This window comes from Vulpes vulpes, chromosome 3 (genome assembly GCF_048418805.1).
Source record: "Vulpes vulpes isolate BD-2025 chromosome 3, VulVul3, whole genome shotgun sequence".
NCBI lineage: Eukaryota > Metazoa > Chordata > Mammalia > Carnivora > Canidae > Vulpes > Vulpes vulpes.
This window is the reverse complement of record NC_132782.1, coordinates 133,561,764-133,576,937: the sequence shown is the minus strand read 5'-3', so window position 1 is coordinate 133,576,937 and position 15,174 is coordinate 133,561,764. Positions and strand designations below refer to the sequence as shown.

Sequence of the window (15,174 nt, the reverse complement as noted above, 5' to 3'; positions counted from 1 at the left end):
AAAGAGTTGTATGGCAGTGTCCATCTGGACACTGAAGAGTTCCTGTCAGGGCTGATCATTTTGACTTTGGCATGATTGATGGTGATCTTAGACGTCACTGTAATTAACAGCGACAGTAAGTGGCTCACAGGTTCAGTGCCTTCGCCAGCTCCTAGAATGGGGGTATTGGTCACCAGGATTCATTCTGGTACAGACCTTTATTAAGGTTTGTTTTTTTTTTTCCCTATGTCATGCTCTGGGGACACAGGGCACGCAGATAAAAGAAACCCTGTTCCTTTAGGTTAGGAATTCAAACCCAGGTAGGGGGAGAAAAGGAGACGGACAGACGGAACTTGCAGTTCAGCCAGGGTGTCTAACTCTACATTCGTTTCTAGTCCTGATTGGGGGGTGTCCTAACGAACTGCCAAGTAGCCTTTTTAACATTAACTCCATGTCCAAGGTAGAGTGTATTAATACCTGAGTATCTTTTCCTGACTTTGAGAAGTTTTCTCACAGCTAGTAAAATCAGCAGCCGGCAGGGTACTCAGGGGCTTTCAAGCAATCTGAGCCAAATCAGGTATAAGGGCCAGTAGGCTCCCAGCTGTCTGTTTCCAGAGCAGATATCCATGGGTTTGTGATGAGGAGGGCTTTCCGCCCCGAAGGCAACACTTGCTGGGAGAGAGGTGCTCCAGGGGTCAGGGAGCTCCATTCTGGTTCAATTTCCTTTCTCCAGTCTCAGACATGTACCATTCATCCTCTGGAGAAGCAGTATTAGAGGTCAGTAAACTTAAAAAGAAAATGGTCAGTTTTGGTCTGAGATGTCTGTCTTATAGGTGGGAAGAATTTAGAAACACAAACAGAACTCCCCTTAGAAATCCCACTGGCTGCCTGGCAAACTGGGTGAAGTTAGGATTAGAAGGATTTGACCAAACAGGCTTTTCGGAGCGTGGGATGTCTCTTTCTCTGGAGCCTTTAATTAAGGCCCATTAGCTGTCAGCTCTTTCTCGGGGCCAATCAGACCATCGCCCTACCTCTTTCTCTCTGTGCTTCCTCTAGGCTGCTTTCTCAATAAGGCCAGCTACTCATTTATCTTACTGTTATTTCCCTCTATCCCCAGCACCTGTATCTAGCACATAGATACTCTGTAAATACTTGTTGAAGGAAATGTAGTTTCTAATAGAGGGTATCCTAAACCAGGCCTGTAGGTGCCGAAGGGTCTGTGAAACTCTGTTGGCCTGAGTTCCTGGTCAAGGCAATGCTAGTGATAATTTGTAAAAAGAAACTCTGATGTTGTATGAAATGAAATGTGGAAGCCATTGATTTAGAGGTCCTTTTGTTCTATGAATAAGATCTCATTTTCTAGCTTTCAAACATGGGCCTTGACCTTTAGAATTAAGAGCTAAAAGACAAGGCAAGAAAATACATAATGATGTATGAAAACATTTTTGTTAATTCCTGAGATATTTTGCCTTAGATCTTCTAAAATGTATTGAGAGTTCTATGTTTTAGCTTTGAGGTAGATTTTTCTCTGTGATTAGCGGTACTCTAGAGATAAACTCCAAATAGGCACTAAAATACGCTTTGTGTAAAGTTGTTTTTACAGCTCACAAGTTCTGAATTTTCTTATGTCCTCTTCTTTCAGGTGTTAAAAGGATTTATTGAAAGCTTTTGGAGGGGTGCCTGGGTGGCTCAGTCGGTTAAACATCCGACTCTTGATTTCAGCCATAATCTCAGGATTGTGAGATCAAGCCCTATGTTGGGCATGGAGCCTGCTTAAGTTTCTCTCTGCACCTCTCTCTACTTAAAAAAAAGAAAAAAAAGAGAAAAAAAAGCTTTGGGGGTTAGTAAAATGGATGGATTTTGCCCAGTCAGTGAAATATGATTTTAGTAGGTTTTATATGGCCAAATGTTTTGTAAAATCAAGGGATAAGTCCCTAAGTGGTTTTTTTCAGTGATTTTTGAGGTATTTAGACCAAAGTAGTATTAAAAGAAAATTATTATTTATTTTTTTTAAGGTTTTATTTTTAAGCAATCCTTACACCCAATATGGGGCTCAAACTTACACTCAACATGGGGCTCAACCATGAGATCAAGAGTCCCATGCTCTACTGACTGAAAAATCAGAAATAAAATTCTATTACTAAAAATGGAATACTATCTTTAAAAGAAAATTTCAGGGAACCTGGGCAGCTCAATCAGTTGAGCATCCAACTCTTGATTTCATTTAAGGTCATGATCTCGGGCTGGTGAGATCAAGCTGCACTTCAGGCTCTGGGCTGGCCATGGAGCCTACTTAAAATCCTCTCCCCCTCTCACTCTGCCCCTCCCGCATCTTAAAAAAAAAATGAAGAAAATTACGTATAATCTTTTAAGAAGGAGTAACACCAAGTGAGTTGTATTTGTATATAGAATTATATTAGCTAGAATATCTTGCATAATTAAAACACATAATACTTATTAATTAATAACTTTAATTAATTCATAAATTAATAGTTAATACTTATATAATACCAGTAATTCAGAGCTCTGTTTGAAAAAATTGAAAAATTGAAACATTCCTCCTCTCTCATTTTACATATGAAGCATTTATTTTCTTTAATCATATGAATTTTTCATGTCTGTTTGGGTGTGGCATGTGTGTGCATTTATGCCCAGCTGTATGGATATATGTGTTTACATGTATCTGTTCTTTTCTGATGCATCATTGTTCACCAGAGTCCATCAATTTCCCTCTTTCAGTTCTAGTACAAAAAACTTTCTCAATTTCCATGAGAAATGTGTGCTTATAGAGAATGTTAAGCTGATTTTCATATGTACCATAAACAAAGAAGCCTTGGAATGTGAAATCCTCATCCTCATAATGTAATTCTTTAAATCCTTTGCAACAGACAAATTGTAAAGGAGAACCCAAAGAATGTAAGCAATTAATACTGACTAAATGTACCTTCCTCAGATTAAAGAAATCCACTGATAACCTTGTATATCTATTCTGAGTCCTGATCAAACCTTAAGATATGGAAGTTAGGTACTGGTCGCTCTCATTGACTTGACTTTCACATTAGAAAGTTACTTGAGGATCATCATGTACTTTACATGAGTATGAATATGTATTTAATATACTTTGTATGCACTTGTATATGTGAAAAGCAACTTCTATTTCCTCAGTTAATGGATAAAACACTTCCTGGGAGGTAGAAAGTTTTTACTCAGTTTTTGATGGGTAAAATAGGATAATAGGCACATTTATTGACGTCATGTGTTTGAGATAAGAGCTAGTCAGTGCCTGACATGGCAGGAAAGTACTGGTTTCCTGCCTTATGGCCCAGACACTTCTTTAAGACTACATTTACACCATCCGTGCCTTGGTTTGTTTCCATCTTGTGACTTACCTATGAAATGTGCTATCTGTATAGGAGCATTCTAGACTAAGAATGGGATAACATTAGAATTATTTGTTGTTTCTCTAACATCTAATTTCTCCCATGTCTGCATGCCTCTGCACTTGCTATTTCTTCTGTCAAAATTGTATTTCCTACCTTCCCCACCACCCCATGACTGTCTGTCTCCTTCTGATCTCAGCCTACAAACCACCTCTCTGTGGAGCCCTCCCGGTTATCAGATGCAGACGATTGTCCTGTCCTGTGCCTCCCGTATTTTGAATGAACCTGGTCAGGGCAGTTTTCTTACCGTGTTGTAATAGCACACTTACTGCTTGTCATCCCCAGTAGACTGGGAAGTTCTGGAGGGCAAGGACTAAGTTAACACCATTTCCGCATTCCCTCCATGGTGCCTGGCTCACAGTTTTCTTGAATTCAGAGCACATGTCATGAAAGATCACTGGAGGGAAGGTGATGCTTACATAATTTCATTCCTCTGTCTCTTCAAAGCCAAGGACAATGGTCAGAAGTTCCTCCTTCAGCAGCCAACCTTGGCCAACAACACCGCCACTGGAAGACCGCGTGATAGAGAATGAGATGTGGAGATGAAAGATTCTGTTAGCCATGTCATTTATTAGCCCAGGGAGGTCATTTACGCTTTTTGTGCTTCAGGTTTCTGCATACTGGTAGGCAGTAGCAGTGCCTCAGTCACTGGGTCACTATGAGAATCAGCTGGGGTATTTTATAGGAAAGTAGCTTGCGGGGTGTCTAGGTGGCTCAGTCAGATAAGCGTCTGTCTGCCTTTGGCTCAGGCCATGATCCTGGAGCCCTGGGATCGAGCCCGTGCTGTTTCTCACCCTGCCCCATTCCCTACTCATTCTCTCCCTCACTCACTCACTCTCAAATAAATAAAATCCTTTAAAAAAAAAAAAAAAGTAGCTTGCAAACTGCAAAGCACTGCAAACATGAGAAGTAAAGGAGAGAGGCAGTGTAATCTGCTAGAAGGAACATGTGGTTTGGCCTTAGATGATATTTTTCAATCCAGATTCCACCACTAATTATTTGATTTCCACAACTCCTGCAAGCCTCTTTCTTTATCTGTCACGGGAAAATAACAACACTGTGGCAGATTAGTGTAATGTTGTGAGGGTTAGATGGAATTTGGACAGTGTTCACTGGCGTTCCATCTGTGCACACTCAGCTATTCCCAGCCAGAGCTTTTGCGCGTGGTATATTCATACCTCTCTTTGTACTCCTGGGAGACTGGGGCCCTCCTCTCAGGCCGGGGAAGAGAGTCAGCAAGGGGAGGCTGCCAGAAGAAAGTATGGGCTTCCCTGGCCTCTGACCCCAGCCAGACTGTGCATTGCCTTGGGCTGTGGGAAGGCGAAACCTCAGTCTGCTGACGCTGCACATTCGTAGGGCAGGTGTGTGTGCTTTTATCATTTCTTTCTGAAACCATCTATTGAGGTTAAAAACGTATACCCAAAAAGGCACACAGCCTAAGCGTACAGATCATATTTTATAAAGTGAGCAGACCCATGTAACCAGAGTATTCATTCCCATTGATGCCTGATACTCCACTTTGTGAATATACCACGTTGCGTTTTTTCATTCTAGTGGTGATGGACATCTAGCTAGCTTCCGGTTTAGGGTGATTGCAAATAGTGCCACTGTGAACATCCTTGTACATGTCTTTTGATAAGAATATATATTTCTCGGAATGCCTGGGTGGCTCAGTGGTTAAGCAAATGCCTTCAGCTCAGCGTGTGATCCTGGGGTCCCAGGATCGAGTCCTACATCGGGCTCCCAGCAGGGAACCTGCTTCTCCCTCTGCCTCTCTATGTGTGTCTCTCATGAATAAATAAATAAAATATTTTTTAAAAAGAATATATATTTCTCATGGGTACCGATGGAATTGCTGGGTCATAGAATATACACATGTTCAGGTTAGTAGATATTAACTCAAAAGTTTCCCAGTATGGTTTTACCATTTTACTCCTACCAGCAATGTTTAAGAGTTTCGATTGCTCCACATCCTTACCAGCACTTGGTATTGTCTGTTTTTTTAATTTTCGAAATTCTGGTGGATTTTATGATATTGTGCAGCAATTTGGAAATAGAACTGTTCCCTTAGTCCCCAAAACTTGAAACTCCAAACTTTCATATATTCATTTTCAGGAATGCATCTTACACAAAAGCAGATTATACCAGATATAAAGGTGTTGTGTTTAAGATTTTATTTATTCGTGGGAGACACACAGAGAGAGAGGCAGAGACACAGGCAGAGGGAGAAGCAGGCCCCCTATGGGGAGCCTGATATAGGACTCGATCCCAGGACCCCGGGATCATGACCTGAGCCAAAGGCAGATTCCCAACTACTAAGCCACCCAGGTGCCCCAAGATGTAAAGGTTCTGTTGCAGTGCTTTGCATGAGGAAGGAAGGCGACACAAAATAGCTTCCATCATCATCATCGTCATCATCACTAAATGCCTTCCCTGTTCGTTAGAAGGGAGAGAGTAGGTCACTGTGGATCAAAGGTGAATAATAACGCATAGTCTCTGCCCAAAGGAGCTCAAGATCTAGATGAAGAGACAAATACGAGATTATTACAGATTATTAGGCCATACAATAGGAGTTTGGGCAAAGAGGTCATACTTGAGCTGGTGCTTGAGGAATAAGTAGGAGTTCACCAGAAAAAACAAGGGAAGTGAGCTGGAGGAGGTGGCAGGGGCACGGAACCCTTGGCAGGCAGCGACAGAGTAGAGAGCCCAACCTTGCAGGCTGGTCTCTGTTGCTCAGATGTTGTCACCCATGCTGGGATGTGGGGGCTGAGCTAGTGAAGGGTCATTGTGAAGTTAGAGTCCTCTCACGCTGTGTTCTCTGCCCCCACCTTTTGACTTTTTTCCTCCTCCCTTGGAAAAGTGATCGACCTCCTCTTCTCTCCTGGAATCAAAGCCTGTCCTGAGTCCAAGGTGCTTTAAAACCACAGATGAAGTTTTAACAGCTACAGAATACTGGTTACAAGGATCCCATGGTTTCTTTGCTCTGTGATCCTTTAGCTGTTTACTTTTATGCAGAGGCCTGTCTTAGAGTTTTTATTCTTGTACTCCTTGAAGTTGCAGTGTGGTGGCATTTAAGCTTAATAAAATGCTCGTCTGCCCAATACCATATGTAGATAGTGGATCAGTGTTCTTGAGGAATTGGTAGGAGGAGGAGGAGCATGCTGAAGATGATGATCAAGAGCCACATAGTCTTTCCTTGATCAAGCACCTGCTATGTGCATCAGGCATTGGTCATATGGGAATAAGGAGGAAGGACATGGTCCCTGGCCCCATTGAATTTAAAATCTAGTGTGGGAAAAAAAAAAAATCTAGTGTGGGATCAGACAAGTAATCAGTTGGTTCCACCACAGTGTGACAAGAGTAAAGAAAAATCTTATTAGAAAGAAGTATTATGTGCAAACAATTATTTATACCGATGGCCGTTTAAGACCATGGTCCTTGAGTGTGACCATATGGAGTTCTTTGCCGGGAAGAAACCTGTGAGGTGTTTTCTGCAATCTCTATACGTGAAATAAGAGTCACTCTGTAACCTGTGGCTCAGTGCTGTGTCTTGTGCATTCTATATAGGGACCAAAGAGCTCACATGACGTGTGGTTGAACTATTTCTTATTTAGTTGGGACCACTGTGCATTCCAATAGCCTTCCTTCCTGCTTAAATTCCTGACCACTCATAAAACCAAACACACAATGAGATGCAAGAGCTCAGAATAAAGGGATTCCAGTGGGAATGTTGTCTCCCACTCCCTTGGTCATTTTTAAATAAAGACTGGGTTGCCAGGCATTTCATACTTAAGCCCAGAAGTCTAGAAATGTGATTTCTAGAGATTTTTCACAAAATATAAGTACAACAGAATAAGTGAGATGCATTTGGAGTTCTTGGGCTTACATTTACCTAGTTACATAAAAGATATTTCACATTAAAAAAAAAACTACAGATACGAGAATCGCTATTATAATTGAATAGAATTATATTTTATAGGTGTATATGGAGAGTTTCAGAAGAAATAAGACGTGGTCTAAAACAGAGCAAGCAGAGTCAAAAATACTGGTATGACCACTCTGTTTTGTCATCCAAGGGAGACACTAGTAACTAGTCATGTAACACTTTCCTGCTGAAACGAGAGTCAGCCTCAGAATCCCTCTCAACACAGCATTCCATAATTAGATAAAAATCTATCTTCTTTCCTTTATTTTAAACAATAATATATTCCCAGAACATTAGGTATCTGCCTGACTTTTATCTGTTATTTTCACTAGCTTTTCAAAGAAATACATCATTTTATATATGAATATTGGAACCTGGGAGCATCCCAAGAAAGTAGGCTATGATAATGTTACTTTTCAAGAAGTTGAAACTTCCGAATTCAAGACGATAAACATTTATTTCACATATGTGATTACAGAAGCCCATTCCCATTACTTTCCCTATAAACCTTGTGTTTTTCTTGGTTTCTTCCAGAATGATTGTCCTTGGTACTTTAATTCTTTGTAGGAATAGTTTCAGGTCTAAAATGCTGCCAACTGTCAGTGAATGGTGGCAACATTCTCGGGTGTCCTGGTACTGGAATTCCCTTCATTGCTAGGGTCTCCTGCTTTGGTAGAGGTCAAAGGTCTTACTGGCCCTGACCTATTTCATCTTGTGTCACTGATTGTCCCTCCTGTGTCTCTGGCCCTCTTTTCATACCACATGCTGTTCCACAGGTACTACATCCAAGGCCAGACTTTCAGCTATATATAACCGATAAATCCCAAGTATTATACTAAGGGTCCTCTTAAACTCTAGACCCTTAGGGGCACCAGGGTGGCTCAGTGGTGGAGCATCTGCCTTCGGCTCAGGTTGTGATCCTGGGATTCTGGGATCAAGTCCCACATTGAGCTTCCCGTATAGAGCTTGCTTCTCCCTGTGCCTATGTCTCTCATGAATAAATAAATTTTTTAGACCTTAAAAAAATAAACTCTAAACTCTGATTTTTGCTGTCCATGGCACATTTCCACCAGAGTGATAAGAGCTAATGTAACGAGGTAACAAATACTTATGGCCAGAAGGTGTGCTAAGAGCTTTATAATCAGTGCTTAATTGAGGCTTTCCAGTAACCCTCAGAAGTAATCATCCCCATTATATAGATGGGAAACAGGAAGGCTTGGAGAATCATACCATTAGTAAGGGATAAGCCGGAGTCTGGTACACAAGGCTTATCGAAAGTTTAATTAGTATATACAGACGTTTCCATTTTGGCTTGTACAAAACAGAAATCATCTCACTTCTCTCCCTAAAACTCCAGTCTTCACTTTAAACAAGTCCAGTCTACAGCAAATATCATCTTGTTCAAGGTCCAGGAAGTACAAGTCTTTCGATTCTACCTCTAAAACAGATCTCAAAAAAAATAAAAAATAAATAAAACAGCTCTCAAACTTTTCTCCTCTAACCCTTGTAGACCATCAGCAAACTGCCCTTATGTCTCACCTGGAAGGCATCTTTTATTTCCCACCCGTTTTTTTTTTTTTTTTTTTCTCTTTTCTTGGGCAAGGAGAGAAAAGCTCCTGTGACAAAGCACCATTTTTCTCATATGTGTTCCTTTTATTTTATTTTTTACCACACCTATCGTGGATAAAAAGCTAGGATGTGGAGGAGAACATTTTAGTTTGGAGCAAGTAAAGAATTTTTTTCATTTAATGTTTTTCGCTTGCATCTTTGTAATGATGTTCTCTTGTTTTCTTGTTCTCTAGGAATGTTTACCCTTGCGGAAGTTGCTTCACTTAATGACATTCAACCAACTTACCGAATCCTGAAACCATGGTGGGACGTGTTTATGGATTACCTGGCTGTCGTTATGTTGATGGTAGCCATCTTTGCAGGAACCATGCAGCTTACCAAAGATCAGGTGGTCTGCTTGCCAGTATTGCCATCTCCTGTAAATTCAAAGGCACACACACCACCGGGAAATGCCGACGTTACCACCAGTATCCCCAGGATGGAAGCAGCCACAGACCAAGACCGAGATGGGCGGACGACAAGTGACATTTCCTTCGGCGCATCTGCTGTGACACCTGACATACCTCTCAGAGCCACATATCCTCACACAGATTCGACAGTTCCAAATCAGGAGACAAAGAAAGAGAAGAAAGATCCAACAGGCCGAAAGACAAACTTGGATTTTCAGCAATATGTATTTATTAATCAGATGTGTTACCATCTGGCCCTTCCGTGGTATTCTAAGTACTTTCCATACCTTGCTCTTATACATACTATTATTCTCATGGTCAGTAGCAACTTTTGGTTCAAATATCCCAAAACATGCTCAAAAGTAGAACATTTTGTTTCAATATTAGGAAAGTGCTTTGAATCTCCTTGGACTACTAAAGCGTTGTCCGAGACAGCATGTGAAGACTCGGAGGAAAACAAGCAGAGAATAACAGGTGCCCAGACTCTACCAAAGCATGTGTCTACCAGCAGCGATGAAGGGAGCCCCAGTGCCAGTACCCCAATGATCAACAAAACGGGCTTCAAATTTTCAGCCGAGAAGCCTGTGATCGAAGTCCCCAGCATGACCATCCTAGATAAAAAAGATGGGGAACAGGCCAAGGCCCTGTTTGAGAAAGTAAGGAAGTTCCGTGCTCACGTGGAAGACAGTGACTTGATCTACAAACTCTACGTGGTCCAAACATTTATCAAAACAGCCAAATTCATTTTTATCCTCTGCTATACTGCAAACTTTGTCAACGCAATCAGCTTTGAACACGTCTGCAAGCCCAAAGTGGAGCACCTGACCGGTTATGAGGTGTTTGAGTGCACCCACAACATGGCTTACATGCTGAAAAAGCTGCTTATCAGTTACATATCCATTATTTGTGTTTATGGTTTTATCTGCCTCTACACTCTCTTCTGGTTATTCAGGATACCTTTGAAGGAATATTCTTTCGAAAAAGTCAGAGAAGAGAGCAGTTTCAGTGACATTCCAGATGTCAAAAACGATTTTGCGTTCCTCCTACACATGGTGGACCAATACGATCAGCTGTATTCGAAGCGCTTCGGTGTGTTCTTGTCAGAAGTTAGTGAAAATAAACTTAGGGAAATTAGTCTGAACCATGAGTGGACATTTGAAAAACTTCGGCAGCACGTGTCCCGCAACGCCCAGGACAAGCAGGAGCTCCATCTGTTCATGCTGTCGGGTGTGCCCGACGCCGTCTTCGACCTCACAGACCTGGATGTCCTAAAACTTGAACTGATTCCAGAAGCTAAAATTCCCGCCAAGATCTCTCAGATGACCAACCTCCAAGAGCTCCACCTCTGCCACTGCCCTGCAAAAGTTGAACAGACTGCTTTTAGCTTCCTCCGAGATCACTTGAGATGCCTTTATGTGAAGTTCACCGACGTGGCTGAAATCCCTGCCTGGGTGTATTTGCTCAAAAACCTTCGAGAGTTGTACTTGATAGGCAACTTGAACTCTGAAAACAATAAGATGATTGGACTCGAGTCTCTCCGAGAGTTGCGGCACCTTAAGATTCTCCACGTGAAGAGTAACTTGACCAAAGTTCCCTCCAACATTACAGATGTGGCCCCACATCTTACAAAGTTAGTCATTCATAATGACGGCACTAAACTCTTGGTACTGAACAGCCTTAAGAAAATGATGAATGTCGCCGAGCTCGAACTTCAGAACTGTGAGCTGGAGAGAATCCCCCATGCCATTTTCAGCCTCTCAAATCTGCAGGAACTGGATTTAAAATCGAATAACATACGCACCATCGAGGAGATCATCAGTTTCCAGCATTTAAAACGACTGACGTGTTTAAAATTATGGCATAATAAAATCGCCACCATTCCTCCCTCCATTACCCACGTCAAAAACTTGGAGTCGCTTTATTTCTCTAACAATAAGCTCGAATCCTTACCGGTGGCAGTGTTCAGTTTACAGAAACTCAGATGCTTAGATGTCAGCTACAACAACATTTCAGTGATTCCGATAGAAATAGGGCTGCTTCAGAACCTGCAGCATTTGCATATCACTGGGAACAAAGTGGACCTTCTGCCAAAACAGTTGTTCAAATGCGTGAAGTTGAGGACTTTAAATCTGGGGCAAAACTGCATCACCTTCCTGTCCGAGAAGATCGGTCAGCTGTCCCAGCTCACTCAGCTGGAGCTGAAGGGGAACTGCTTGGACCGCCTGCCAGCCCAGCTGGGCCAGTGTCGCCTGCTCAAGAAAAGCGGGCTTGTGGTGGAAGATCACCTTTTTGACACCCTGCCACTAGAAGTCAAAGAAGCTTTGAATCAAGACCTCAATATCCCCTTCGCCAATGGGATTTAAACGGAGACGATTGCGTGCACATCCGCGTGCAGACCGAACTTCCTAGATGGCAGACACTCACGTACCAGTTATTGCAAGATAATGCATTTTAGGAGTAGATACATCTTTAAAAATAAAACACAGAGAGGACGCATAGAAGGCTGATAGAAGACGTACCTGAATGTTCCATGTTTGTAGTGTTTTCAGTCGTTCATTTCCAAGTCTTTTTTCTTTTCTTTTCTTTCTTTCTTTCTTTTCTTTTTTTTTTTTTTTTCCTTTGGGGAAAGGGAAGGAACGATCATAATCACTAATCTCGGTTTCTTTTTAAATTGTTTGTAACTTGGATGCTGCCGCTACTGAATGTTTACAAATTGCTTGCTTGCTAAAGTAAATGATTAAATTGACATTTTTCTTACTATACCACCTTTTTGGAGGTGTCTTGATTTGCTTTGCCGATTATGGTGCAATAGTGCTTTACCTCAGACCGCTTAAAGACATGTCAGGTCCCAACCTGTTCAATTTGGGTTTGCTGAAATACTGGTTTCCTTCCTGTTTTAATAAGCACTTCTTGTGACATTGGGCTAGGGCTACTACTTCTGAGAACCCCATTTTATCGATTTTACACTCTTGAAGGCCTGGAACACAGTAAAGCTGTGTAGGTGGTGACAGGAGGAGAGGTTATTTGTTCATTTTTGAAAAACAAAAAAGAAAACATCCCTCCCTTACTAATAGCTGTTTTTCCATAGTCTGGAGTTATTCCAGGACACATTTTTCTATCAGTACTATAAGGTTGCCAGTAAATAAATGTTTTTTAAAAATTATAACCAAGGCAAAATTTTTTTTTCAATTAACTTATTCATTTGAGAGAGAGAGTGAGCATGCATGCACAAGCACAGCAGGAGGGACAGAGAAAGAGGGAAAGAATCACAAGCAGCCTCTGTGCTGAGCATAGAGCCCGATGTGGGGCTCAGTCTCATGACTGAGATCGTGATCTGAGCCGAAACCAAGAGTCAGACACTTGACCAATTTACAACAACCCAGGTGCCCCGCAAGACAAAATTTTCAGTGGCTTAGTAATTAATGCTTTTTGATATATCAACATTCAAAAGATAACCCAAAATCAAAGCGATTATTATTAATTTCTTGCCCTTTTCAGTGTCGTGGGGAAAAAATAGGACTTGTGGTTCATCAAATGAAACCTGACTTTATTCATTTTAGCGACGGGCTATGTTTCCTGTGTTTCCTGTGGCTAGGAGGGATCACGTCCAGGGAAATTCTGGTGGAATATACTTTTTAGATGGTGGTTTTCCTTCTTTAACCTACAAAATGTCCAAATCCAGCTCAGAAAACAAAGAGGTTCCCTGCCACCTATTTAGGTATTGGTCAGCAGGTGTTTCTTAGCCTTTCTGCAGATGTGTTTTTTTCAAGAGAAGAAGACTGTTCGGCACTCTGGATGACAAAGTAATGTCCTCTCTGTATGAGACTGGACTCATCTAATAAGACGCTGGAGGGGCGGCCTGGCTGACTCAGAAGAGTGTGCAGCTCTTGATCTCGATTGTGAACTTAAGCCCCATGTTGGGTGTAGAGATTACAAAAACAAAATAAATAAACTTAAAAATAAAAAAGACATTGGACATTCTCTTGTCACTCCTTAGCATGACTTGTAGGATTTTTGCAGAGAATGTGAAAAGATGGACTCACATCCTTGCTTTTCCTCTCAAAACTGGTTTCAGGGTACTGGCCTGTAGCAAGTGGTGGTGAATCTTCCCTGGCTGTAGAGTTTATAAATACTCTGAGAAGTGATATCACTAATAAAGCTTTGACCTCTCTGGCTGAATTAGAAACTGACCCCAGCTACAGCATCCCAGCCACTCTCTTCCCTCCTGAAAGACTAGTTTATAAAATCTCAAGTTCAGAAAATCAGAGGTCAAGGGCAAATTTGGGATATATAAGCGAATTGACTATGCACCTTCCATTTGTCTTCAGCATTCACTGATGTCTTCACTAGTATTGATTATGCACCTACTATGTGACTGGCCAGTCCAGGGAACTGGGAATTTGCTGTTGGAATGAGCCAAAATCTCTGGCTCCTGGAGCTTTACTGCTATCAGAGCGCACTGCCATCAGCAACTTTGAGTTTAGTTACTGGGTGACTTGGAGTTTAGGAGAGACAGGGAAGGTGCTAGCGATAAAATATAAGACTTTTTCCTTTATAAAAAGTGACAAATGGGCAAGAACTATTGGCCAAGTGGGGGAGAGAATATTAGTAATGCAAATTATACAAATGATGAATTACAATTGTAATCTAGAAGGCGTGTAGAATCTGTGAATGAATGATGGCTGGGAGGGGGCACAGTTAAAGAGGAGCTTCAGAGAAGTTTTGCACCTGTAAACATTCCTCTATGTTTCCTTCCCGCCAGCCACATAGGGCACTGTTCTCCTTGCATAGTAATGCCACCACCAGATGTGGGTACAGCGGTTTTAGAAGGATGCTTCATTGTCTTGCTTGTGAGATAAACAGGCCAGATCTTAGCAATCCTTGCTTTACAGACTAGGAAACTTGTCTTCCTTTCTTAAAACAAGTGCGTGTTGTCTTTGAAAGGCATAAATGGCAGGACCCCCCCACTGTTCATCTTGCTTTTCAGGGAGATCTGTAGGACCCAGTCAGTGTGACACTCCCAAGCTTGACAGCTGGCACCTGCCCGTGGGCACCTGTTTTCTAATCAATACTTGGGGTTCAGTCACTTAGAACTGATTGGTGTTACATGCCTTCAAACAACATCAAGGGATACCTTTTCTCTTACCTAAACTTCTATTGACTTTATCAGCCCTTAATGATTTCCTTGAACTCTGAAGAGTTCATGGTCAATTGATTTAAGTGCCTCATTCCTTGCCACTGTTTGCAAATAACAATATTTTAAAAGAGGTTTCCCAAGAAATGCTGATTCATCTAGCAAACTTCAAATATACTGGGTCTTGGAGTCTCAACAAAACAGCAGATGAGATTATGGAGAAATAACACTGTCAGTCCATGTGTCTTCACAAATTTTTGTTGGCACCGCACACCCCAGACATGGGAGAAAAACAAGTTAGAATGTATGAGTTTCGGCTTGCTAGTATTTTCGTATCTTTTAGCAAAGTCCTTTGAGCACCATCTGAAGAGAATCACTTTAAAGAACCTTTAAATGTTCCATGTCTATGTGAGTCCCACAAAACCTGAGGTTTACTTTTGGCTGTTTGACGTTCTCTCCCCCAGCTGTCATTTGGCTCAACAGAGAAAAGTGACTTTTTCCGGAATTCAGAAGAATGAGCTGAAATTGTTACAGGGACCCCAGTCTTTGTAGTGGAGATTTAGCAAGTTAATAATAGGTAGAAAGAGTTCATTCTCTAGAAGTCCTGGCCAACAGTTCCTGCCCATTTGACATTATATAAAAATATATAAGGGAAAAAGTCTTATATTTTATTGCTAG

General features: G+C 41.6%; 1 protein-coding gene across 11 annotated transcripts in view; it reads left to right on the top strand.

The window, feature by feature from the left end:
- The window catches only part of LRRC8D (leucine rich repeat containing 8 VRAC subunit D), a 113,256-nt gene extending 101,132 nt beyond the window's left edge, over positions 1-12,124 (top strand). For all 11 annotated transcript variants that reach the window (XM_072754661.1, XM_072754667.1, XM_072754663.1 and 8 more), the window contains one exon: positions 9,147-12,124. In XM_072754661.1, the coding sequence (XP_072610762.1) occupies positions 9,149-11,725 (2,577 nt within the window). In that variant the 5' untranslated portion in view covers positions 9,147-9,148 and the 3' untranslated portion in view covers positions 11,726-12,124. The remainder of the gene's footprint in view (positions 1-9,146) is intronic.
- Positions 12,125-15,174: the final 3,050 nt, after the last annotated feature.